Genomic DNA, 27,597 nt, shown 5'->3' with positions numbered 1-27,597 from the left:
AGTGGTGAGTAAATAATGAGTGAACTTTCATTTTTTGGTGAACTAACCCTCTAATGAGGTCCTGATTAAGACCAACTGAAAAAAAGAGACACTTGAAGTTAATATGGCTGTGCCATCGGTACAGCTTATGTTGTCTTCCCACTAACACATGATGGTTTCTTTCAGCATATGAACAGACTTACAGCCAGTGTGGAGCTGCTGCCGATGCGGGTCTCATAACTCAGCCTCTGGGTTTTCTCATCTGGAGTACTGTTGGCCATGAATGCCCTCTGGATCACACGCTTCGGGGTCTTGGTGAATGAAAACGCCCTTGTCACCTAGCACACACATACCCAGAGAATTTCAGTGACTAATGTGCTTCTGTTTTTTGTTTCACACTCATTTTACAACACATCACGAACAGTTCATTTTGAAAGAGAAACATCTTTATCAGACATCACACAGTTAGAACAACAAACGTAAACACATTCAATAGAAATGTTTGTATAAGTTTAGGGCTGAATTTAAGTTAGAAAGTAAAGTATGTACATCTGTGCTAAATATTGCAGATTCAGTTTGATAGGTATGGTAATGGTAAGTGGTTCAGTAAAGGTTGCATATGCATGCAGTGTAAACTTTGTGTAAATCATGTTATTATTATGTTTATTTGAGGTTAAAAAAGCATGTAGATGATAAACGGCTACATGAGCTGCAATGAGTCACGAGTCATAGTCTGTGACATGAACATGTTGATGTTCACTTGCTGTAGTTTAGGAGATGTAAAAAAAAAAAAATATATATATAAATATCTGGTGTATGTCTTCAAAAAGCTATTTTTACTTTTTGACCCAGGTGAGTCATTGCTCAGGTATTATTAAACACTTCAAATGTTAATTAAATCAATTTAGGCTTATCTAAATTCCATTTTGAGCCACTCCATTAGGTCTCCAGTTAAATGAATAAGTCTGATTGCTCAATTTTAAATCTTTCGTTAAAAAGTAAGTAATAAAAACTGTTGAAATTTGTTTAATCAGTAGCAGCACTATGAAAAGCAGGAGGATAATCCTTGTGATACCAAAACCTGATGCAATGTAGTGACTGAGTAACAATGGAGGGAAAGAGATAAGAGACAAAAGAAGCATTGATGCAGTAGCATCAATGTTGTTGAGGCCATCCTGCCACCACCTCCACCTTTCCCTGAGGATTTAACTAATGAGTGATACAACATATGTCTCCAAGCACTGGCAGTTAATGGGTGGAATTTATAGTCACTAGAGGGGAGTTACAAAGTCAGGAAAGCATTAACATTGGACGCAAAGGTATTTATTACCCCTGAGTGGTGGATCGGTCATCCGAGAAAGAAAAAGTAAAAATACTTAAATATTGCACAAATTTGTTTTTACAAATAAGAGAAAATTAAACAAATGAACTAAGAGACACAGGACTGAAATTGGGGACATGTGTATTTCATTTTAAAGGTTCAGTGTTTAGAATTTAGTTACATCTAGTGGTGAAGTTGCATTTTGCAGCTGAACACCCCTCACCTCACCCTCCCCTTCCAAACATGAAAGAGAACCTGTGGTAACCTTCAGATTTCACATAAGGTTTTTACTCATAAGGTGTTTAGTTTGTCCAGTCTGGACAACTGTAAAAGCACGGCGGCCTCCGTAGAGAGGACCCGCTCCCGATGTAAATATATAGTATTTAAATATAAAGGACCCATTCTAGGGTACAGAAAACAACAATTCGTACATTTTAGGTGAAACACTCGTGAAAACATCACCAGGATTATTTAATATTCAATTTCTGCCAGTAGATCCCTTTCACCTAAATCTTACACACTGGGCCTTTATGGGGCCTTTTAGTAGTGGTCTCAATGAATACATGCAAACCCATTTCTTAAACAATAACAGCTGTTGACCACTTAATATGTGGCCATTTATTAAGTTACTTAACTGTGAATCAGGAAAAAAGATAGCTTTGTAAAACTAAGAAAAATGTAATTGGGGAAATGATTGGAAAACCATATTTCTCCTTAGACCTACTTCTACCTCTTCGAACTGACTGACCTCAATTGCTGCTGCCTCAAATATATTTATGTATATCCTTAAGGAGCTGTAAAGTCAGATATCAAATGTCTTGTGCATAATTTTATTCAAAATTGTGTGTAATTGAGCATGAAAATGTTTGCATATCTACAAGCTTTATGATCTGAACTACAATAAATAAGTCCAGTCAGTTTGAACTAGGACTGTACCCAAATGTTCAGAGTAAACAACACCTTTTCTTGTGCTTGTGGTTCATGCTTTTATTAGAATTTTTGTTTTTATAGATGCTCGATAACAGATATTTTAGATCACTGTCTCTTGTGCCAATCATACTGGACATACTGGTTAGCCAACCTTGCCGTTTACAGCACCGGAATTGAAAGCGTCGCACCGGCGAATAAAACGAAAGACAAGTCATTCTGCTTCGTGTTGCTGCCCTCCACTTCAATCACCTGTCTCTGTGCCCCTCAGAGATAATATAGCAGTTAAGAATATTAAAAGTACATGTCAGTCTGGATTTCTGTGTACACACAACTCAGCTATAAAAAATAAAGTGAATAAATGAAATGCAGGGATCCCACTGCCAGAATCTGGACTGATGATGTTATTACCATGACGATGTGCAGTGGGGAAGATGCTGATGCTTTGACTCTTCAACCTTTACCTTTTTAGAAGTCTTCTTAATGGCCCTGGAGGCTTTACTCAGGGTGCTGTCCATATCCTTAGTGCTGACCTGCAGTGAGTCTGGGTCTGTGCACTGAATCATGTCCTCCTGTTGACAAAATGGATACATGCTCAAACAGAAATTCATGTAATTGGTGAAAACGCTCTACATACATGAAACTTTTCTGTCAAAACTGCGGTAAAGGGGATGAGAAGTAGGATTCACAGTCTTCACCCCCCCACCCTACAGTTTATTTTAACAAGCAGGGCTCCATCTCGTTGGTATTCACATTGCAGCTCTGACCCACTGAAAACAGCATTGGGAATGCAGCTGTGAGGCACACAGACCAGAGGCCTACATCGCCCCCTGCTGCCAGCTCTGCTAACAGCTGAAAGCCTCTCCTCCACATCTTCTAGTGGATTCAATAATCATTAAGCTTAATCAACTCTTAAGTCACTTTTCCATAATTTCCCAAAACTATTAAAAGGTTAGCAATATGCCATGTTATTCTTACTCTCAAAAAGTTCCATTGAAAGACCAAAACCAATTAGGAAGAGATAACATTTACGAGTATAACCCTAGGAGACAATAATCCTCTGTGCTATAGAACTCTGCTTTAACAAACGCATCAGTGAGCCACGATGTCCCACTGGGTGACATGTACTTCTGTAACCATGAGCATGGTCACTGCAGTTTATTTTCTCTCAACCCGAAACACTCACACAAATGAGTCTGTTGTTTGTCTTGGTAACAGACAGACAGACAGAGACACAAAATTAAAAAGAAATCAGCTGCAGAGTGATGTTTAATAAAGTCATTGAGAGAATGAGTGCATGTGTTCTCATAATCTTAGTGTCGGTTCTTGTTACCATGTTTGGGGACTTGATGGTGGCAATGAGACTGAACTGACTATCAGTGTGATGTGAGGAAAGCTGAGCTATCACAGCTTCTTTCTGTCTGCCGATCTGTCAAACTACCTACTTGGTTTTCTTTGTGTGCAAGTGTGTGGCTTCTTACCGCATCAGCCCTGCAGATGGTGTTGGCAACATGGCGGCAAAGTGTTCGCAGCCAGGCGCTTTTAACCGTGTCCTCTCCGACCAGTTGGAAGCTGAACAACAAGTTCTCCTGTTCAGTCGGAGGGCGAACCACCAAGGCGAATGCATTCACACACTCTGAGGGGAGGAAGTGAAAGAGCGACAAGGACAGACAGTGACCGAGTTAGACAGAAGATAATAAAAAGCGACAAAATAAGGGGAGGAGGGAAAGCAGCCAGTAAAGAGATTGAGATGAAGAGAATGAGAGAGAAAAGAATGAAGATGATGTCGGGGGCATGTTTGATGGGGAGAAAAGGATGAGAAACAGATGGAAGGGGGAAAAATGCTTTATCCAAACTCCTTAAACATCAAACATTACTTACTGCTGTTACCTGTGTTCACATAGATGAATGAAAAGCCTTGGTGCTGGTATGTCACTGGTGTCATGGGTATTAAACCACATTTGGCTATTACAATGGAGTTGACATTTGATCATGAAACACTTAAATTACATCTTAATGCAGCGTTCAACTGTAATACATTGCAGCGTGTGCATGTTGTCACTGTGTTACCTTCTGTGTCCTGCAGGTCCAGCACTCTGCGGATCTGGGACAGTGGCATCAGTGCAATGTGTTTGAGTGGAGGAGGGGGTCTTGTCTGTCCCAGTGGACTCTTAAATGTATTGATCACTTTGTGTCGCTTCCTCGCAATCTGCACAGACAAATACACACATCATATACAAAATGAGACAACAACTTCTGAGGTAAATGAGGACAAACTTCTGAACAACATCCTGTTTGCACACTGCATGCAAGTCTTAGCGATTGAGAATTAAGTGTTTGTGCATTTTCACAGTGGGGAGGTGAAACTATTGCTTACTTGGCAATAAATCAATGAGGCATTTATAGAGGTAAACGATGCAACTCATTAATGTCACATTAATTAGGAGCTGAGAGAGGAGGGAAGGAGAAAGAGTCAGAGATGGGAGAGAGGATAAAATAGGACACCACGTTATAGGTCATTGTTATTTTGGCAGGGTGAGTGTGAGTTAATCAATGATGAGTGTTGATGGAAGGGGAAAATGAGGCCACCCACTCTAACACAACAGTCAGTCACTATACATACAGGATGACATGGAAAACTGTCAGGAGTTCATGTGTGTGGCTGTTAAACACAAACTCACACTGGCTCGTTAGGAGGTGTCACAGACACTCCTGAATCAGCGCCACCACCCACATTGATGCTTTCATTACTGCCTGCCATGCTCGTGTGCTGCCCCTTTGCTAATTAACACACAATGACTGTGTCAGCTATGATAGACTGCACACACATGAATTCAGCACTTTTTCAATCTTGCTATTTTGCCAAAGGCTCATTTTCCTCCTCACCACTAAATGTGCACAGGAACCTCAGCCTCAGAGATCCAAGACGAGTTTCCACTTTACCAAACAACGTACAGAGAAAGAAATATGAAGGAGATGAGGGTAATTATAAAGGCTTTCCTTAACATCACTGGTTAATGATATCAGAAACACCATCCAAGGGTCTTTGCTCAGTCATTATCTTTACTAACCTCTACAATTGAACATTTAAGAGGTCATAGTGAATATGATCTTCAAGTTGAGAGTTGAAGATAGATGAAGAGTCAAGTAAGGGTTATTGGTAGTTGACATGTTAGGGCAGCCAATGGCACTGCAGGTAAATTAGGTGAGAATATGTTCTGTGTAAGATCGTCAAAACTGAATGAGTGTTTGCGTCTATTCCCACCTCAAGGCAGTCATTGAAGAGGAAGAGGGTGACATTTTCTCCACGGTCACATGGCTGGTCTCCCAGGGCGATGGTTTCCACTCGGCAAACCAGACTGCGGTGGGATGACAGCAAGTTGGCCTGCAGAGAAGTCAAAGCACCGATATTTGGGTTTGCTATGTTAAAGTTTATTTCTTTACCAGTATGCTCAAATCATTAATTTGTTTCCCTTTACGCGGTAAAGAAGAACTATTGCTGAAACATAATCCGATTGAATAAAGTCTGTGTTGCTTAACTGTCAAAGTGATTTAACCTCTGAACATATTTTAGCTTGTTCACAAACTAAAGTTACTAAGACTTCAGAGCGCTTCACTTTTTGCAATTTTTTATCATCTTGTACATTTAATTGTAAATGAAAATAATACTTACCTATCGATCTAAACTAATTCATGCACAATGATGAAGTGAAAACATGTTTTACAAAAAAGTAACAAAATAAAACTCAAACACAAAGACGCAACTTTGTGTTTGAGTCTACAAAACACTTCTGGAGTCACAGGAGTAAACTTTGTTCGAGCAGAATCCAATACAATTGAAGTCAATGGTGAATCCTTCTTCCACCACACGAGCAGTATGGAGGCATGTTATGTTTTTTTCTGTTTTGTAATGTCTGAAGATAGGTCACTAATCAGCTACACTGTTTACCCCTGAAACTCCAAAACTGTTTTGTGCACTCAAACACTTCACCCCCCCCCCGACAAAGACTCCAGATGGCCAACTTCAGGAAAAGTCCTGGTGGTTCCACAGTTCTTTCATTTCACAATTTGTCAGGCCACTGTGTTTCTTGGAACGCTTTAGAAATGGTTTCATATCTTTGTCCTTATTTCCATGTGGTCACACTACTATATAGATGTCGACAGAGTCTCTTTGACTTCATGGCTTGCTTATTGCCCAGACATGCAGTGTGGATTGTGGGACCTTACATACACAGGTGAGTGTCTTTTTAAAGTAATTACTTGCCACAGGTCGACTCCAGTCAAGTTCTAGAGAGACGTAGTAAATGCTCTTAATATTGTGGTAAATAAAAGATTGTAGTGAACAACAGAAATCCTCAAACTTACAGGACAGCCATCAACTTCATAAACAACATCGAAGATCTGCTTCTGGCCCTCAGTCTTTCTCTTGTCCTCGTTGATGTGACTGGTTATGGAGAAAAGAGAGAGGAAGTAAGAGAATGGAAGAAAAATGGTTGTTCGTCTCACCGGTTCTAAAACAAAACACATCTCATGTGAACTCTCAAAGGTTTGACAAATGATTGAACTTAACTTTGAATTTTGACAATCCATCAGCTGTCGATGTCAAACTCACAGGATAGGTTACTCACTAGGAGTTGCAATTGTAATGAAGTGTCTTTAATGGTTTGTATTAAGGAATGACATTTGAGCGAAGCAGTAGCAGTAGGCTTGGAAGGTACAAGGGTTTACATATGGTGTTGGTTTCAAAACTAGCCCGCTTGTTCTATTGTCAAACAGTTGGTGTAAGTGAATCCCTGATTGAATAACCCTAACGCACATGATGCAGCCCACTCTAATGTCCCGTCCTAATGGTCAGTCCAACTATGGAGATAGCTACGGGAGTTGACAATCATTGAATTTGTATGAATGTGATAGTACGAAGATCTTAAAATGTTCCGAAACAGTCTCAAATACACTCAATGAGCACTTTATTAAGAATACCATACTAATACTGGGTAGTTCCTCGATTTGCTCTCAGAACAGCCTCAGCTCTTCATGTCATTGATTCCACAAGATGTTGGAAACTCTCTTCTGAGATTCTGCTCCCGAAATGACAATCACACATTCATGCTGCCAATCTCTTGTTCTACCATATTTAAAAAAAGGTTTTTCTGGATTCACATCTGGTGAATTTGGAGGTCACTGAACTAACTGTCATGTTCATGAAACCATCACACAACCAGCAGTGGCAGACTGGGCTGTTGAGTCCAGGGATTCATGCTGCTGATATTAGATGGTGACTTGCCCATCTACTGCCTCAGAAGAAATCCAGATTCATCAGAGTAGGCTACGTCTTCAACTGTCCAGTGTTTGTGAGACTGTGTCACTGCATCCTCACATTTCTGTTTAAGGCTGCTGCTGCTGTAGAACTATCCACCTCAAGGTTGGACGTCTTGTTCATTCTGAGAAGCTTCTCTGCTCATCACAGCTGTAAAGGTTGATTTTCCGAGTTACCATAGTTTTTCTGTCAGCTCCGACCAGTCTGACCAATCTCCTCTGACCTCTCTCGTCAACACAGAACTGCTACTCACTGGATGTGTGGTGTTAGCTTCATTTTCAGTAAAACGTTGTGTGTGGAAAATCCAGGAGATCAGCTGTTTCAGAAATACTCAGAACAACCATGTCACAGTCAAAGATGTGAGATAACTAAGGCTCCTGACCTGTATCGGCATGTTGTTATACATGACACTGCTGACACACTGATTGGATGGCTACATAAACAAGCAGATGCACAAGTGTGGTCCAAATAAAGTGCTCTACGAGTGTATATCAAGCCTTAAAAATCTTTGTTTCTACATCTTGGCTCAACAATGTTAAATTATTCCAAGTTCAACCTACATAATATTCAAGGCTTCGGATGATAGAAGAGAGTTCACATGAGGTGCTGGAAATGATCAAACAATGATGGCTGTGTGATCATCACAAAAGAAAGGGTGAGGTCACGCCAACTCACGTCATGACTTCTTTCAGGGAATCAATTGCTTTCTCCAGCGTTATCTTGTCAGGGTTGTCATCTGACGTATGTTTCTTTATGTCTGCAACGGTGGAAGAAAGGGAAAGTTTGGAAGGTAGAAGGCAGACAGAAAGAGATGAAAATCATGTTGAGAAAGGTGAGAAGAAGGGAAATTACAGACGGGTATCAGGAGCAGATAGGAAGCAGGTATGGAAGGAGATAAGGAGAAAAAGACAAGGTCAGATTTAATTAGCATAGAAAGTCTCTTTTTTCTTAACTGATTTAACAAAAGTGTGTATACGTGAGTGTGTGTGTTACCGTTAAGAAGAAGGGCCACACTAGGCAGTCTCTGTACAGGTCTGATGAGCAACTCCACCAGTGTCTGCCTGCCACACTCTGGCTTGGATTGGTTGATCTGTAAAATTAGAGCATGAGTGTAACATGTGTGTTTGTTTTAACCTGTGTGAAAAGTTTGCACTATATGCCCACTACATTTGGGCACATCTGTCTCTGGTGATCTGATCACAACTGGACAGAATAGTATACAGTATGGATCAGTTTACACCTAATGTAAATCACTCCACATGTGTCTCCAGTGAACCAGTGTATTTACACCCAAACTTAAAACTGTCCGCACTCTGGACGGATGTTAATACCAGGTGTGAACAGGGCCAATTACTACTTTCTGTACTGTAATGCTGTGTTCACACCAAACATGAAGCTAACTTCTGCGTTGTGTCACTCACGCGAGTCTGGCCTCAGGATCATTTGTATTTACTTGCACGAGCAACATGAGTTAACGCAACCTGTAAACATTTGCCCGTTGTTCGGAAAAGAAGAGAGGAGAACTACTGTCTAAAGTGACAACCACTGCTGCGCTGTAACTGTTGTAGAAATGCCAGAAAAGCCAGTGCTGTTGCATGCAAGTCCACAAGACCACCCAGAGGCGCACACACTCTGGGAATTTCACAGTGTACTCCAGGTTCTGCATCTGGATGACTGTCATTTCCAGATGAGGCTGACCAGCAGCCGGTTTGATCACAGACTAGCTTGGGTCAGTGCCAGGACCTGTCTCTGTGAGTTTCATTGTAAAAGCTGATTGGCTTGTGCGTCACACATATTATTCGCTTAAGATCAAATACTTCAACTCCAGCATAAAGTGAATGTGCCAATAGATGCAAATATTGCATCTATTCGCGCCTTTGCATTGACTTTGTACGTTATCTAATCGCACGGAAATTTTGCTCTGCATTTGGTGTGAACAACAAAAATGAACAAGCCATAAAATTGAAAAAGAATCCTTTGCGATTAAGTTTGAATTTATATTTGTAGTTTGTTGAGCTCTAGCAGTAACTGTACACATTCCCCTTGCAGATTATACATGTCTGAATTTAAGACATGTTGAGTCAATCACTAGTCACTGGAAATTTTAAAAGCTACTCACAGTTCATTTCTGTTTTAGTCAGAATTGTTGAATTGTTGTATATAAGAGGATACATGTAATGATCTTTTCTTCTAGCCCACTGTTCAGCTATTATTGCGTTACAGTCTCATCACTCCATGTATACTTATTTCTTCCATCCTGTCAGTAAATTAAAGTACTGCTCACAAACTGTCTTCTGGAGGGATCAAAAATCATAGAATTTCACTGGTGTATAAAACAAAATATCTGGTATTGTGCAACATCTACTGCAACAAATGCCATTCACTCATTTTAAGGGATCAAAAGCCAAAGACATTGTTGACCACTGTCCAAACTACCTCACAGTCATGGTGTACATTAAATAGCCACTGACTGAGAAGGCTATAGCTTGTGGTGTTGCTGTTGAGTGTTTATCAAACGCTTTTCCCAGTTTTCTTGGTCACCCCTTATGCAAAATGTATCAGTGTGTGAAATCCAACAGTCAATCACACACACAGTAGTACATGCAGTACAAATGCAAAGGTCGTACCTTCAGAAAAGCATGAAAGCGTGGCTTTTGTTTCTCACACAGAACAACAGTCTCCTTGCTCATTTCAAAAAAGTTGACAAACGGTGGGTAGGCCTTCACCAGCTCCTTAGACTGGAAAGAGAAGATGAGGACAGGTCAGAAACATCACACGCACACGCGCACACACACACACACACACGCACACACACGCACACACACACACACGCACACACACACAATATTTTGTTGCATTTAATGTTTCATAAAAAACTTGGATAGATTTTTTCAGTTATTAAAGTAATTTGACTCCACTTTTTCCACAAATGTTCTTTCAGAAAAGATGCGAAATTTCAAAAGAAAAAATTTACACTGAACAACATTGTTATCTAAACATTAGTGTAACAGCAGCCGTATTAATGTGCAAATGAGCAAAAAAAATTCAACAGCTAAATATTTACAGATTAGTTTGAACTCACATATTTGAGAATGATGTCTCCTACACTCCTTTCCTCTCGCCAGTCTGTCAGAAGTTCTTCCAGGTCATGCTGATGAACAAAGCATCATACAGAGAAAATAACACGTCAACCCCACCAGCTCAAAAGTTACACCACCACAGTAATTTGTTCATTTGGACACAATACCTTTATTCTGGTGTGAACGTCAAAGATGTCTGGGATGCTGCCGAATATCGTCTTTATTTCTTCTTGGGCCAGGATGGGTCCACCAACCTGACTCTCTTTTTCCATTGGATAATAGAAAAGCTTCACACGAAAACAGAAGTGTTAAAACACAGAACACACAAACAGAACCAACATCACAAATGTGAATAATCAGGAGTACTGCTCTCATTTGCTTTCAGAGTCTTGGCATCAGTGACACAATAGGCTCCACTACAACAGTAAAAACGTGTATGCAATTCATCTTCACACTGTATTTTCAAATGGGTTGTGTCCGAAATCACCCACTCGCTCACTAATCCCTACTTCACTATATAGGGAATTCTATGTAGAGGACTATATGGTGAGATCATCTGCAATGAAAAAATAAATACCTTTTAAAAAATAAAATACACCTCCGGACACTAAACACATTTTCTGTGCCCGTAATACATAATAATCACAGGATTAAGAGGTACAAAAACAACATCCACAGGTGGAAAATCCCACAATAAATTTAAAGTGTTTATTTTACACTAATCATTAATACTACCACAGTTTGTTCTCTGATGCTCTGCTCATATTTATATTTGTACAACAAGTCAGGCTGTTCCTGCTGTCCTCTCTCCTTTCGTATCACCCTGGAGCGCAATGCATGAAGGTATATAATGCCCGGTTAGTGACCATCGGTTGTACATTTCTTTTAACGATGAACTGTGGGAAACACTCTGTCCCATATATAGGCTGTGAAAAATGTCACTAAACATTGTGACAGCCCTACAAAATGGCGAACTCACTATATAGTGATTCATGAGTGATTTCGGACCCAGCCAACATCTTGTTGCCTATGAAGCTTTTGCAGCCATATTGATATGAATCAGTGAGGTAAACATAGGTGTTACTAATGAACACATTAATGCAGGCTCAGTAGAAAAACATCATAATGTGATTAGTATCTGTGTTTACCCACTAGCTCATGTGTCAGTGGCTACTATGAAGAAGGTCTATAAGTTCACACTGACAAACCAAGAGCAGTAAACATGAGGTTATAGAGACATACTATTCATAACATATTCATGGTTCAGTTGTGGTCACGGTCAAGTCCTTCCATTGCTTTGCTGCACTTTAACAGTAAATGTGTGTCTTTGAGAAACAGCTAATAATGTTAGTGCTACACTCAATGACAGGGAAATCTTTCTGGATATTCTGCCCAGTTCCAACTTTATTTATTTTAATGCTAATGAAAATAAACCAAGCTATATAATTTTGATCTTATTCTCAAACATAATTTAAGGATTTTTTTGATAACCAACATTTCATGGAAGAACACAAAAAAGCCATAGCATAATCCTACTGTAACCAACATATATATAACTTATTTGTACTGCTGAAAATGAAGTCTAATGAGCAGTCGACCATCTGCCGCCCATCTGAACATGGCCTTATAGTCTGTTGTAAGTGGGAAGTTGTAGTGAAAAGGGAGTATGGATTGTCTATGAGAAGCAGTAATCAACAGCACTACAACTCAAGCCTAGCTTGCAGTGATTACATTTTTTTGAGACAGCCTAAAATCTTCGCTTTGAGAAACGGCCTTACAGCAGAATCAGGGTGATTTTAGTAGCATGTGGTGAATTTGCTTTTTAGATTTAAGGCAGAGAGCACCAAGGAGCTAACTGTATTCACAGATTTAGTTCACCAGTGAGGAAAAGGAAACATTAAACCCAGTACAATACAAAAGAGAGGACAGAAGAAAAAATACAGCATAATCAAGGAAAGATGTTTAAGATTGCAGAGCGAAAAATGAATGATGAAGCAAAAAAAAAAAATAGAGGAAGCTCTAAGACAGATAGTAAAAGAAAAAAGATTTTGAAGGGGAGGGAGACAGGGAGAGAAATGGTCAGGCAGGTCATTTTCTCCCTCACTGGTCAGCTGTCTGACTCTCCGCTGGGACCAACTGATAAGACAGGCCAAGTAAGAGCAAGCATGCACACACATACACATATACACACACCTTCACAGTTATAGCTAAGCTTGAAACTGTTGTCAGGGGTTAAAATGGTGCACATCGTGCAAACACAGACAGCTACCTGGAGGATGGTGCTTAAAATGTCTACATAGTTGCTCTCAGTCTGGTAGAACTCCTTGGAGACCTGCCACCTGGCTGACTGCTTGGACACAAGCGGAGTTGAACTCCTGGATGGCTTCGTACCCTCTGGAATAACAAGAAAGGCAGAGAGGACGAGTTTTAAATACAACATTGAAGCACAGACAGACACTAAGTTGTTCAAATTCAAGCAATTCTAAGGAAAAAGTGCTGAATTGAAGTAGTAAATGATGATGAATTTATCTGGTGAAGATGGATCCAGATGATTTCACTCCAAATATTCAACCAGTCGACAGCATTTGTTTGACAATTAACCACAAGGTGACAGGGACAAACATTTGCATAATGATGGAAATAACACATGTAACAAATAATGGATAAAACCTGCAAACTTTAAACATGACAAAAACAAACAAAAATTGGAATTAGACATTGGAAAAAAAATCTCCTTACAAATAGCCATTGGTGCCGCCAATATGTAAATGGAGGTACAACTAATACATGTTTTTTAAATAGAATCTCTAATATAGGGGCAGCAGATCATTTGTATGGCTAAACTAAACTCACAATTTCCCCCATTGTTAAGAAGGTCAACACCAAAGTTAGCTATTTTGACTTTTTCTATGCTAATTACAGTTTGTATAGTTCCAGGTTCTTTTATTTTTTTCAGCTCACCAAAGACAACACTTGTCCTGACAGGCCAGGTTTTACTGGGTATAATCTGATGCTTCACAAAGAAAACTAGATTGATTAGTAATTAATAATCCCACTGACAAACTTGATGTGTGACTACTGCTTTATATTGGCCTCAAACTGACCTGACATCAGCTAACAACAGCACAGTCCTGACGCAGAACCTGACCTGCAGATGTTCTATGCTGCTCCTCTGGTGGTTGCAGGGTACTTGTACTGGGGTAGGACCTCCACTCTCCCCTGTCTGTCCTAACCCTCCTGCTCCTGTTTGTCCTTCTCCTCATTCTATCCGTGGTCACAGTACTGCCTTCTTTCCTTTCTGAACCGTTTCCTACTCTGCCTTCTACAATGAAGAGGGGTTAGTCTTGTTACTGTTAACGTATAAAGAAGCCAGAATCAACCATATCTTTGAAGGTACTGCATTTTTGCATTAGTATATCACAGAAATGGTAGAACCATCAACCAGAGAAAGAAAAAGGGTTTCAGGGTTGCATAACACAGGTGTTGTCCACTCCTCCATCTTCTTACCTGCCAAGGCCTTGCATGTCTCAGGGGTGTAAGAGATGTCCAGCAGAGAACCCATGGACAGGGTGTGCTCTGCTGATGGCCTCTTGCGCGGTGGAGGGAAGGGGGAGATCTCCGTCTCCTTAGCGAACTGCGCCAGCGTGTCCTTGATGCGCCGACGCTTCCGGTTACTGCTGGGTGTTGTGAGGGACAGTAGAGACACTGCCTTCTTCATGGCTGGACTGTCGTTCTGAGGTACAAAGGGACAAAAGGAGCAATATATGAGGACAAGATAAATACAAGATTAAAGTAACAAGATAGTAGCTGTAGGTCTTGCGAATTATGATATGGGAAAATTTGAGGGGGAAAAATGAAAACATTTTGAAGCACTGACTAAACTGGATCTTTAGTTTAATGTGTTGCACCAGTTAGGAAAAACCCTAAAGGTGCCTTTATGCTGTGAAACTACAATGATTGATTAAGTTTATTAGATGTGCCAGCGTAGGATGGGTCTACTAAAATGTGTAAGTATGTAAGTATATACACTATGTCTGTTTTCGACATGACCTACGGAGGAACACCTGAGAATTGGCTCTGGACTTTCTCTGCAGTTTGCCTTTCACAGATGCACAACGCAGCGGGAGATTCTCTGCTCAGACGCGTTCACAACAGCAACAAATCCTCCACAGGATTCAGGTGAGGGATGTTGCAGCAGGCTATCACATGTTTTGGTTTGCAGCACATCGACACCGGCAAACTCTCTTGACCTCTCTGGATATTTGTGTCTTCCACATGTATGACACCACTTTATCATCCTGAGATATTTGTTTTCTTTTTTTCAATTTTGCATCTGTCGCGTGTTACAAACGTCATCAACCTCCCCATTCACTCGAGGTGAATCCTGCAAAGAATCTCCTGCTGTGTTCTCATATCAGCTCCTCCGAACATTCTGCTGACTATACTAGGGCGCCAGGCGGAGAAAGTCTTCAGAAACTCTGGAGGCTCAGGTTGTGATAAATGCTCAGGTTGTGATAAATACACATTGAAATGTATGTAAACAGCAAAATATATGTGAGGACAGAGGCCTCATCACCTCGTGTCATGCTCGTACATTTTTGAAAATGCAGTTCTTCAAGGTTTTAAATGTTATCTCTTCTACTTGACATGTTCTTCCTTTTGGTTTATATGAACACACATTTTCCCCCTGTCATGTCACACAGAACTGTGTATTCGGTGTCATTTTATATTGTATTCTGATCCTGAGCCTCAAAATGAGCTGTTCCCAAAATATAATTTCTGTGTTTACTATAAACACGAATATTGTGAGTACACAAGTCAAAAAAATATGAAAACGACCAGACCTATAAACATAGGTCTGGTCGTTTTTTCACTTTTCAATGAAACATTGTTACGCATTATATCCTGAATACACAAACATTAATATTACCCATACTCTCACCTTCTCGTAGAGGTACATGGACTCTCCAGCCCGAGCATCCATCTGAATGCTTCCCCAGAACCACTGCCACAGAAAAGAGAAACACGTTTTCACTGGATTAGGACAGAAGTAAGAGGAAAAAATATTTCTGATACAACGATGACACTTTCCTTTGAAAAACAATGAGACTGGCAGAGTAAAGAAAAGACCTTATTGATTCGGGGTTATAACTACAGCTAAATCACCACTACACCTTGGTTCAAATTATTCATTCGCTGGAAGGGAAATCAATTATTGATAGCCATCTCTGACAGCACAGACAGAAAGAGGTAGACTTTATCGATTGAGGTTTAACCTAAAAGAAATCCTGATCAGATGATCATTTCGCATTCTGTTTAGGAGGAAAATAACGGAGAGGATCCATTATTGTGTGTGGGTGTGTATCTTTCTTTAGAGTTTTCCAATTCTTTTCTAAAGTCAAGATACGGCTTGCCCAGTATCAGAAATGTTTGTCTTCAGAAGCAGTGCTGAAATGAACTTAACTTCTTCTGATTCAAGGATTTTAGTAGCTTTCAGATTGAAAAAATAAAATAAAATAACCCACACATTTTACTCTCCCTTCTTTGAGAACTTTCATTCAACATGATACTACTTACTTTACAAGATTTAATATTTTATAAATATTTGAACATCTTCAGTTTAGTTTCAGTGCAGACACCAAAAACTTAAAGACCTACCTCTTGTTTGACCACATAGAGTTTCTTGGAGGGACAGAATGGCAGATCCTTTACTGAATTCTCCTCCACCACCATGTGTGTACAGCTGTCATCTCCAACCTCAAGATATTTACCACCTTAGAAAAAGAATAACAAAGAGAACGGTTTCAAAGAAATATATACATACACATGCAGTCCTGAGCTCAATTGTTTATATAGGTCTTTAATTTTCCAACACTTCAGGTATATCACATTAAAGAGCCAACATTGTAAAAAAATATATTAAGAATTGTGAGGGAGAGCAGATTGATGAAACCGCCCAGGACTCCAGAAAGAAGGATACTTGTTATACAAAGAGTTTGGAGATTGGAATAATGTTTTAATCCATTTCCAAAACCAAAGCAACAACAATGCAAGTCTAACCACTGAACAGCATCAGTATCACTGTATCTTGCTTACTACAGAAACACGACTGCAGAGCTACTAAGACAGATCCTTGTGTGCTGCAGCACTGACCATGTTTAAGAGTGCGCTCCTCCATGTTGGCCTTCTCCTCTTCTGAGAAACCCAAAAAACTCAGGGTGCAGTCCTGGAAGGGAGGAACTTTGAACTCTGTTCGAAACTCCTCTTCTCCAGCATGGAAGTGCCTGAACACATGAAGCAGGGAGAAACAAGGTAATCTCAAACCGTGCCTTCATTTCAACAACTGGGTTTGTGTTCAGGTAAAAATCTTTTCATTCACACAAAATGCCTGTGAATGTGCACATAAAAAAATTGGTTGTTATTATACGTATACAGCTTTAGCGGGTAGATCAGACAAAACTTGTAGAATTGCATTTAGAGTTATTTTGAAACTCAAATATTTGGAGTTTAATTGAATTACTCTAGCTGGTTTAAAATTACATCTACAACACAAAAGTGTGTATAAAGTGAAGTCTGAATACTTTCTGAAGCCATTGCATGTTGGTAAGTAATATCACAACAAGACTGCAATATTGATTAAAATGTCTTGCTCAACAAATATTATATCTCAAATTGTAGTCGCTGTCCACTTGAAGGCATCACATAACACCATTACAAAAGATATGTGATTTTTATTCAGTAATAGGGCTGGGCAATTAATCGAAAATATATTGAAACCGATATTTATAACCTCTGACCGACCTGAATATGCTCATGTCGGTCAATATTTGTCTCTATAAGTGCATTTAAGAACTGTTGTGTTTCCGCTAGGTTGGTGCTGCATCACCCTGCTGCATGTCCTTCCTCCCCCTCCAATAAAATAATCGTTCATTAATCATAATCGAGGAAAAAGTTTGAAATAATAGTGATTTGAAGTCATATCGCCCAGCCCTATTCAGTAACGTAATTGTGGGCCAGAAACATACACATTGATACACAGGATATTCATTTGAACCAAAAGTCCAGAGAGCAGATGGGGCTGGTACAAGCGTATTGGTGGTGTAGTGTCCAATAACTGTTTTTCTTAAGCTTTGTGTCAAACAGCTGACTTTACCTCCCTCCCTCCCTCTCATACCTGCCAATGAGACCTGGAACAACTCTCTCCACTGTATGTCTTTCTTTGTACATTTGTTTTACCTTGGCTTAAATATAAGTGAAACATTTCATATCACTTCCTCAGGAGCTTTTCAGGAATTTGAAACTACAACAATAAAAACAAAAACCTGTTACATTTCTGAATGGATGCCACAATCATAGTTTTTGGGGACACAATCCCAATTCAACTCTTAATACGTATTGTGTGCTGTTACACTCTGATCCAATATTTATATAGCAACTAGATATCTGGCACATTGACACAACAGGTGAAGCCGACTAAATCCAGCACACCTCATTTTTCCTGAGATACTTAATCCATAGGAATGAAAGTTTAACTTGGAATTTCCAACCATGAAATTGATGTGACGCAATCAGCGAGAGACGAGACGTCTCACACTGCTGGAGCTGTTGGACTCGCAGAGAAAGTGGTTTTCTATAGTCCACTCACAGCTGCACAGCAGTATAACTGGGTGAAGTGTCTTCTCTCACACACACAATCTTTCACTGAATACAGATACTGGCTTGCAGAGAGCACACAAAGCAGACAACAGTTTCACTTTGGCCTGCAGCAAGAGCTGATATAACCTGCCGCCGCTTGTCATTTTAACCTGCTACGCCTGCTAAAAATGAAAAGCTGCCACCTGAATGCTTTGTACATTGCTTTTTGCTGAAGATTAAGAGAGTTCAAGTTGGAGCTTAGTGAATCTGTGTATTTTATTGCTAACCTGGATGTGAGAATTCCTCACACCGGTGCCCCAGATTAACTTTTTACAATAACACAGTCTAATTTTCATTTGCATATAAAACACGAGTTTCAACGGCAGAATGATTCATAGGATTCCTTCAAGGATTTTCAACTCACACGTCATCTCTTCTCTCCCAGGCCTTATGAATCCACGATGGAGTGAGGATGGGGGTCCCCAAACACACCGCCAGCTGAAAGGTGAGGACAAAATAAAACACAGCAAAGAGAGGGGAGGAAAGCAAAAAACCCAAATGAGTAAACAGAGGGGGACATAATAACACAAACAAGCACACATGTTTTTCCACTTCACGGTTTTCAAACTAGAAGACCTTCAAATAGTTCCAGTACAACAATCTCCCCAGGCTGTTTTCATTCCTTCTGATCGCCCTGTCACTCAGAATCAACAAACAGTTTCCACTTTAGACACAAAAACGTGTGACAGGCTACATCATTAAAAGAAAGTTTTTTTCCCTCTCCTTTTTTCTGTCAGCAGCACACTTTAAAATGGAAAACAGCCTTGACTGCATGTCACAATACCAGCAAGTTCCTACTGCATTTGTTTTGTTCTGCCGGAACAAAATATGCATGGGACAAGACTTTGAAGGGAAGAAAATGTGTGATGAGGTGAAAACAAGGCGGAAGAGGCATCTACAGGGTGTTCAAGAGGGGATGTAAATAGCAAAGTAAAGACGTGGGGAAACGAGAAAGAAACCAAACTATATTGAACATCGTTTCCAAGGATGATTGAAAGAGGGACAACATAAATCATCTGTTCATTTGAATTGAGAAAGATAAATGTCAGTCTAATAATCTATTTATCGCTTTATCTCTGTGTATCCCTATAGAGAAGGCCAAGTATTGAGCTCGGTTTAAAAAGGATCCAACTGGGAAATAAATAAGCACTTTCTGACATGCTAGGCTGAGAGCAACTAATAATGTCCTGCTCATTCGGTTTGTTTAACTAGAGAGGAGAGAAAGTACAATACAGTCAGGAGAGGAGAGGTGTTAAGAAAAAAATCCAGATGGATACAATTTTTAAAACAAAAAGGATAAAAACAAAACTGGCTTTGTAATTGCAACTTTCTGAACATGACAAAGTGTTGCAGCCACATTGTTTGCTGGTAAAGTTTCAGGTTTAATTTTCATTTTGGCTCCTTCATTTCCATTTCCCATTGATCCGTTTTAAACTTCTTGTACGCGTTTCTGTGTCAGCACTATTCTGATCTTGATGGATTGTTAAGATTTGGGGCAGTGCTTCTATTATTCCTTATGTGCCAGACCACCACCAAGTAGTGAATAAATACTGCAGTAACACTACACGGGTAAAACAAACATTTATCTTGGTATTTTCTCTTCTTCTCTGCCAATGTCCTCAGTAAAAACTGCTTTGGCATTTTATCTGTCAAATGTATTGAAATGATAATAAATACAACATCTCGCATGCACACAGATAAGTGAATAATGCTGACAACAAAAAGCTTACATGATTCTACTAATTCCATGTAGGAATGGGAATAAATATCAACTATTCATTATTTGAAAGTGTGGTTTACCATGCAAATGGTGGCAACAATATTTTAACTGCAATTATATAAAAATAATGTAACGTATATTTAAGGTTAAATTGTCTACATGTGTATTAACTTTTAACAATTCTAAAATAATAATGTAAGATAATTTATTAGAGTGGTAGAGATGTACATTTTTTGACAATATTGCCCTGCTCCACTGCACAGTGGTATATTCTGACAGATGAAAGTACAAAGACTGAACGACAAGAGTAAAGAAAGAAAAAAAAAAGTTGACAGAGTAAACATACCCTGTATTTCTCCCCATGAGTGGAGTAGGCGATGAGATGAGTGACCTTGGTGCTGAAGTCTTTGCGGATGGTTCCTCCCATGTGATGAACCAGATTCACCAAGTTCTTCTACATGGACAACAAAAATACCACATACAAGCTGAGCACAAAGTGGGAAAATAAATATCAACATGGAATATGACAGACAATTTGCTATGCATGTAGGTTGTTTATACTGCTATTAATGCATTACTCAGGTGCCACAAGCTTTGGGAATTACATGCCATTCTCTTTTGCAGAATCTCTCGAGCTCTGTCATGTTGAATGCAGTGTTGCATTATCAGACCTGATCTGGCTGGAACATTATTGTTCTTCTCTAGGGGGAAAAATCTTTCTGGCTTGATTAACCAAAAACAATTGTCCTAGATGACACTAAACCTAGGATGCAGCAAAGGTGCCTCTGCCAAATAGTGATGAGGGGAACAGGTTTTGGACGAACATTCACAAGTGGGTAGGAAGGCAAACATTTTTCCTGACAAAAACAGTGAACGACATAGTGACTTTGTGATAACTCAGTCTCTTGTTAAGTAGTTTTGAGTTATATTTATATAAAAGGGTCTTGGTTTTATAGGGTCTTTGAGCCCTGTAGAAACAGGCTACAGTATCATGTCTTGCTTGTGTCATTACTTGTTGAAACCACTGATGAATGAAGTGTTTTAATGCAGACATGTTGCAGGAGCCGATACATTCATCGTATTAGTGTGAAAGTATGCAAAGGGACCTGGATGTGAATTTGTGGTGCTGCTAACGTCTGTGCCTGTGGTTTTGCACCATTTTGTGCTTTAGTGTTTCACTTCATTAGTTCTCCTCAGGCTTTCTTCCTGATACATATATCCTCAATTTCCAAAAATGTCCTCACTCTGTAGGGTCTATGCTTAAAATGGTCCTCACAAAGATATAAGGACACACACACACACACACACACACACACACACACACACACACACACACACACACACACACACACACACACACACACACACACACACACACACACACACACGTTTTAACATTCAGTTATTGATGAAACTGTTGCAGAGGCATCAACTTTATTGGCATTTTGATTAATGTAGTTGGCAGAGCTGTTGAATTGTGTTGAGCTGTATCAAGTGGTGTTTCTAGGATTCAGCCCTTTTGATATAAATTAGGTGGACAAAATATAAATCAATCAAAATGTATTTGTATAGCCCATATTCACAAATCATTATCTGCCTATAGATTTTAACAATCTGTACAAGGAGCAACATCCTCTGCCCTTACTCCTCGACTAGAGTGAGGGAAAAAAATTAAATAAAAGTCACCTCTCCCAGGACATACCAGAAATGCTTCTTATTATAAAGTATTTTGATTATACCTTTCATCACAGTATAAAGTATTGCATGACTGGTATATTTGATTGCATTTGTTTTTGATCTGTGAACCTAATGGACTAGCAGTTTGGAATGTATATACATTAAATCTGCAATTACCGATTACTTTCCAATACATCAGCCATGGCTATTTATCTGTGTAATGAACTCTTGAATTTTCACTACACCCTCACGATTTAAAAGACAGTGATGTTAAGGGCACAGATCTTTTAACATAGAATTAAGAAATAATGAAATACCTATGTTATCATTCCTCTGTAAAATGTTCATGATGGTAAATTAATAAACTCACCATTTCCTCTTTGTTCCTGAAGCCGGTGAAACACAGTGACAGGTTAAGCATGGTGGTGGAGTAGAGAGGACGACATGAGAACTGTAGAGGCTGTGGGGGAAAAACAAAATTCAGAGCAAGAAGAATTTGAATTAAGTTTAAAAGTACATCCAAAAATTTGAATTTTACAAGTCTTTACTTTTTTTGGTAAGACATGTAAATTATAGTTTCACAGCTATGACAGAGTATCACAAGAATCTGGATGATAATCCAATTCAATCCAGAATAGGGAAAGAAGAAAAAAAAAAAATTGGACCATGACATACAATACTTTTTTGTCAGATAAATGTTTGCCAAGGTGAAAGACTGCAAAATGGCCCAACCCAACATCCCCTGGTGTCAAGAGATATACAGACTTATGATGTTCTGCAATACGATCCAAACGCAGTTACATTACAGTGCTGTCTTCAGCTGACAAATTTGCAGAGTGCTATCATGTTGATAGCAGACAGTCAGGACACACTGTTTGTGTTCAACATTAGCATCCCATGTGACAGCACAGCAGGGAAGGGTAGCGCCTGCTCATCATCCAGTTCAGAGTCATAATAACTTCTCTGTGTCTGCACCCTGCTTTCTAAAAATCAATCTTCTTCTCAGGCTCGTCTTTGGTGGGTGCTCCCCACACGACAAGCAGAGAACATATTTTCCCGAACTGATCATTGCCGAGTTAAGCTGTTCATTTAAAATTTGAATTCCTGGTTAAAAAGGCTGAAGCAGCATAATCTGACCAAGGTGGGGGAAATGCTGCATTTACCATGTTTGTATCAATTGAATTACTTCATAATTTGGTGAATCTAGTTCGATGCAGATTTCATGCCCCTGATCCTTTGCCTAAAATAAATATGTTGCGAGTCAACGACTTACTTCTTCCTTCGCAGCACAGTGCAGCACAACAGGAGGCCCAATAATGCGGTTGTCACGTTTATAGAGGTAGCTGTAGTCCGGGGAATCAAACTCTGTGAGGACAAACACTGTCTCAAAATCTGTGCCCTCTTCATCTCCAAACTCCTGGACATTCTCCGAAATTATGCATGGGATGTTGATGTCCTGGAGAGGAAGAACAACAATATTTTTAAGCCCACAATCAATCTGTAAATGACAAGAGACACAGTACGCAAGTTAGCCTGGTTAGTAAGGCTGTTGGTTAATTATTAGTTAATTCAATCTCCAATTTTCCAACAACCCTTTGCATACTCATGTGTACAGTAGTTTCAATTTCAAAGTGACTTATAGATGGTGCTGGAAAGGTAGCTGCTGACAGCTGTGAGACGGAAGCGAAGCAGTAATTTAACAGGCCATTTCTCAAAATGGAGAATGTTATTGTATTATGCAGGCTGGGGCATCTCTGTACTGCCACAGCTCTTAATTTATTATGGTCTGTTGTGACACATTTGAACAATCAAATTCTGCCCCTGTGATCTTGATATTGCAATTGGCAAAATTTGGATTACATTTATTGTTCAACCGTAACACTGACAGTGTAGAGTTAATGGAACCTACTGAGTGAGGAAATAACTAAATGTGACATGTGAAGCCTTTTACCCAGTGACTTCATTCATTGTCCAAAATGTGGTATTATTGAGCTGTAAAATTGTATTTACCGGTAGCAGTTGGACACTGTAGTTAAGCACATATTTTAGGTGTTTGTTTATCTTTTTCCAGGAAAACAATATTTATTTGGCTTCAAAAACCACTGTCAATACTTTAGTAAAAACCTATTCATGGTTAATTGTGGTGTTTTCTGCAGGATTGCTGATTGAAAGACTTTTAATGTTATTTAGTGAAATTATTTGTTCCTATCAATGCACCAAGATAAATAGTTGTAGAAAGCACTAGAGTGCACAATACCTTTTACACATGAGCATAATATTCTCCCTCGCTGCAAAACGCTCAGGGCTGCTACATGAAAACAATAATTCCAAAGCCACAGATTCAAACAACTCTGCTCTGATTCAGTGAGCAAAAATTAAATCACAAACAAGCTGTCAGGCTGCTTGTGTGTAGAGGAGGCAGAGCAGAGAAGGTGAAATTACTCATGCTACCCGTAAACCTGACTATACAACAACCTATAAAACTAAAAGAAGTTCCAGTAGGTTACACAGGACAAAAGGCAGAAGAACTGGAGAGGCATCAGCAGAGTAAAGCGTACACACAAACAAAACACAGTTAGAAACAACATTTGTTATTGCACTGTTAGGATACAAATTTCTTTGGACAACTCTGTGTTAGAGGAATAGTTAAACATTTTGGGAGGCACACTTTTTTGCCTTCTTTCTAAGGAGGAGATGATAAGATCAATACAAATATGTCTGTGTCTTAAATTCGGAACTGGGGTCAGGATGCGTATTCCCTTTTGTAAAAACCCTAAACAGATGGAAACAGCTTTTGTGGTTCCACAGTTCACAAATGCACTATTTATACAGCTTAAGACTAAATACATTAGCTCTTGTTCAAGTCTATCTACAAATAGAAATGTCTATCTTGAGACCAGGAAGCGATCCTTCCATCTGCAGAGAAATGTTCTTTATTACTGCCTGGAGAATCTGCCTTTCCAACAGCAATAAGCCCAAAGAGCATTTGGCTATTTAAGGAAATAGGAGATGGCCTTGAAACACCTAAAGGACGAATCACGGGTCTCAACCAATTTGTATAGAATCAAATTGCTAGAAACTTGAGTAAGTGATAATAAATCAGTGTGATACGAACTACCTAAAATGACAGAAACCATATTTGGAGGAAAAGTATTTAAGAGTACAATTACATCTGCTGGAGGGATCACAGTGTTTGGGCTTCACTTTTAGGAACTGCCTTGTTGTCCGTTTGTATTTACAGTCATTGTGCACTTGGTTCAATAAAATAGAGACCCACAAGTCTACAGCCATCCCAGAGGATCGTGGGGTTGCACTCAGGCACAGCAGGAGTATGGAGGTTGCCAGATTTTGGTACTAGATCAAAACCCCCAGGAACAAAATCTGGCAATCCATGCTTTAGCGGGAAACTCTAGTTCAAATACACTACTCGTCTGAAATTACAAATCATTACTTTTGAAAAAGACAATATGATGTGTAAATCAGTACGTTTTTGAGGTGTTTGTATGTAGGTGTATTTTTTTTAACTCTAGACTAAGCGAGCCTAGCTGTTTCCTCCGCTTCTAGGGTAGCTAAGCTCACCACATCCTGACTCCAGTTCTGCAAGGTGTGAAATCATTATTGATCTTCTTGTGTCACTCTCAGAAAGAAAATGAATGTACATATTTAGCAAAAACCCAACAGGCAAACAATTTCTTTAAGAGAAGATGTAACTCAAAAACCAAAGCTTCTTAGGTGCATTGCCACTGATCCCATTTCAAGGTCAGTCTAATGAGATCTTTTGTGTGCAGATAGCTTTTTTCTTAGTTATACTTACAATTCTAACAATAACAGCTGAAAATAAAGACTTTTTGAATACCATGATGCTAAATAGAAAGCCTTTGAAACAGGTTTTCATATTACTGCTCAGCCTACTAAGTTTCATTGACATGAGTGCAAATCTCTGTTAAAGAGCCGTCCACATATAAAGTATCACATCACATTTTTTAATATTCACCAAAAAAAAAAAGAAAAATTTCCATCTGTGAGTTGGCCATGCACAATGATTAAGTGAGCACCCAGTGGGAATTAAGACTCATGCAGCACCTCCCAAAGTTCCCATCAAAGTGACAGTCATTCAAAGAGGCAGAGACTGTACTGTACCATATTGACTATAGATTTTATCAGCACTTTCTCCTCAGCGCCCGCCTCGCCTTCTCTTATCTTTACCACTGGTACCTCCATTACTCTGACGGCCTGTAAAAACCAACCAGCAGGAAGTGGATGTTAAACACTGTCATTTGAAAGAAGAGCAGAACGAAAAAATGGAAGAGAAAAAGGAGATGGGGGAAAATGAGAAACAAAAGAGACTAAAAAAAGAAAGCTGGAGACAAATTCATACAAATCAACCTCACATGAAGACAGAAGAGAGGATGTTTGAGTATAGGGATGAAGGGGAGTGGGTGGTGAGTATGAGAAGGGGTGGAGCCCTTGTCCTTGCCAAGTCTAAAGAGAGTGACTTCAGACAACTATCAGGCTCCAGGGGGGTAGACTGGGGAGAAGTTTCCGTTAAAAATGTATATAAAAGTTCAAAGCCGTTGGGAGGGAGAAGGAAGAGAAGAAAACAGAACGGAAAGGGGACGTGAAGAAATAGTAGGGGGGGCCCCTCTTTTTCTGTGGGTTGACTGAGTGATGGCGGTGGGCGGTCAGGCAGACAATCGGGAGCACTCTGATGGAGCTGTCGGCAGATGTCTTTGGATGTGGCTGTGCTGCAGATTGGCAGGGAGAAATAGATGATTTAAGCAGGAAGCCTTCAGAAGTGACAGGACTCAGGAGACCTGTGAAGGAAGTCATTCCCGCAGCACTTAGTCGGCTGCCACACCTCCAAATCACCTTCACGTGGTACTACTCAAAGACACAAACCTAGATGCTGCTCACTGGAGCAGACACAAACACATCTGATTGACATATAAATATCCTTGAGAAAACAAAAAAACCCTGCAGGTTTCAACAGTGTGATCAGGCACATTTTATTTTGTTTAAAGAAAAAAAATGTTGGCTGGAAGCAGGAAAAAACATTATTGAAATTAGTTACATATAAAAGTTGACAATTGTAAGAGAATCCCAGGGAGTCTCCGGTGTTCTTAGATCTGAGAGTCCACTGATGGTTGATAACAGACATTTGGAGAGGTAAGAATGCAAATTCTATGCAGAAGCTGCACTTTAATAATGTAAGTGATTACAGCTGTGCAGGCTGCTAAATATTACACCAGGACCCCCTGCATAAACACGCCTCATCTCCATAGACGAGCAGGAGGTGTGTGAGTGGGAAAGAGATTGGAGGAAAGGGTGTCTCTCTAACTCTCAATAACACACACATTGTTACTAAAAAAGAAGTAAAGCTATGTTTCTTTTCTAAACTAACATAACAACTGAAGCTGTTGAACCAAATACAACAACTTCCCAGATCCATCACTTGACGAACAATCGTTCTTATCCCTGAAACATTTTACTGTAACTTGGGTCTGATACAGTGCTACCAATGAAGTGCAGAGGCACGTCTAGTCAGACTTGGGTCTCAACACAGTTGTGGCAGCAAACAATATCTGTGTGGAATTACTTAAACATGAAATTGAAAGAGGTTACATAATCACTGGTTACCTCCACCAGGGATGTTATATTTTCCCCTAATCATTTTCTGTTTGTCAGCAGCTTTACACAAAAACTATTGAATGGATTTTGATGAAATTTGGTGGAAGGATGGAACAAATCTTGGCGTCCAGTCAGTAGCTCAGCTACTTTGGACTGAACAGCTCAACAACTCATGACATGATGCCACTCCTTTCACACGATCATATCGTGTGAGGGAACGTTTTTCCTTTTATAAATAACAGCACCAAGTAGA

At 39.6% G+C, this 27,597-nt stretch overlaps 1 protein-coding gene across 5 annotated transcripts in view; it reads right to left on the bottom strand.

The window, feature by feature from the left end:
* Nucleotides 1-27,597, bottom strand: part of ect2 (epithelial cell transforming 2) — a 36,581-nt gene that overhangs the window by 5,771 nt on the left and 3,213 nt on the right. For 2 of the 5 annotated variants that reach the window (XM_034583880.1, XM_034583884.1), the window contains exons 4-25: nucleotides 25,857-25,949; nucleotides 22,990-23,172; nucleotides 22,087-22,176; nucleotides 20,386-20,493; nucleotides 18,684-18,757; nucleotides 16,778-16,908; nucleotides 16,283-16,398; nucleotides 15,567-15,629; nucleotides 14,132-14,357; nucleotides 13,773-13,946; nucleotides 12,894-13,018; nucleotides 10,792-10,911; nucleotides 10,627-10,695; nucleotides 10,172-10,282; nucleotides 8,538-8,634; nucleotides 8,220-8,301; nucleotides 6,593-6,671; nucleotides 5,493-5,612; nucleotides 4,298-4,436; nucleotides 3,709-3,863; nucleotides 2,692-2,799; nucleotides 183-317 (exon numbers count right to left, since the gene is read on the bottom strand). In XM_034583880.1, coding sequence (XP_034439771.1) covers nucleotides 183-317; nucleotides 2,692-2,799; nucleotides 3,709-3,863; nucleotides 4,298-4,436; nucleotides 5,493-5,612; nucleotides 6,593-6,671; nucleotides 8,220-8,301; nucleotides 8,538-8,634; nucleotides 10,172-10,282; nucleotides 10,627-10,695; nucleotides 10,792-10,911; nucleotides 12,894-13,018; nucleotides 13,773-13,946; nucleotides 14,132-14,357; nucleotides 15,567-15,629; nucleotides 16,283-16,398; nucleotides 16,778-16,908; nucleotides 18,684-18,757; nucleotides 20,386-20,493; nucleotides 22,087-22,176; nucleotides 22,990-23,172; nucleotides 25,857-25,949 — 2,598 coding nt within the window. The remainder of the gene's footprint in view (nucleotides 1-182; nucleotides 318-2,691; nucleotides 2,800-3,708; nucleotides 3,864-4,297; nucleotides 4,437-5,492; nucleotides 5,613-6,592; nucleotides 6,672-8,219; nucleotides 8,302-8,537; nucleotides 8,635-10,171; nucleotides 10,283-10,626; nucleotides 10,696-10,791; nucleotides 10,912-12,893; nucleotides 13,019-13,772; nucleotides 13,947-14,131; nucleotides 14,358-15,566; nucleotides 15,630-16,282; nucleotides 16,399-16,777; nucleotides 16,909-18,683; nucleotides 18,758-20,385; nucleotides 20,494-22,086; nucleotides 22,177-22,989; nucleotides 23,173-25,856; nucleotides 25,950-27,597) is intronic. The other 3 variants (XM_034583882.1, XM_034583881.1, XM_034583885.1) reach the window with 3 other exon arrangements.

Source organism: Hippoglossus hippoglossus, chromosome 4 (genome assembly GCF_009819705.1).
Source record: "Hippoglossus hippoglossus isolate fHipHip1 chromosome 4, fHipHip1.pri, whole genome shotgun sequence".
In the NCBI taxonomy this organism is placed as follows: Eukaryota; Metazoa; Chordata; class Actinopteri; order Pleuronectiformes; family Pleuronectidae; genus Hippoglossus; species Hippoglossus hippoglossus.
Note: the sequence above shows the minus strand (reverse complement) of the source record. Positions and strands in the feature narration are given on the sequence as shown.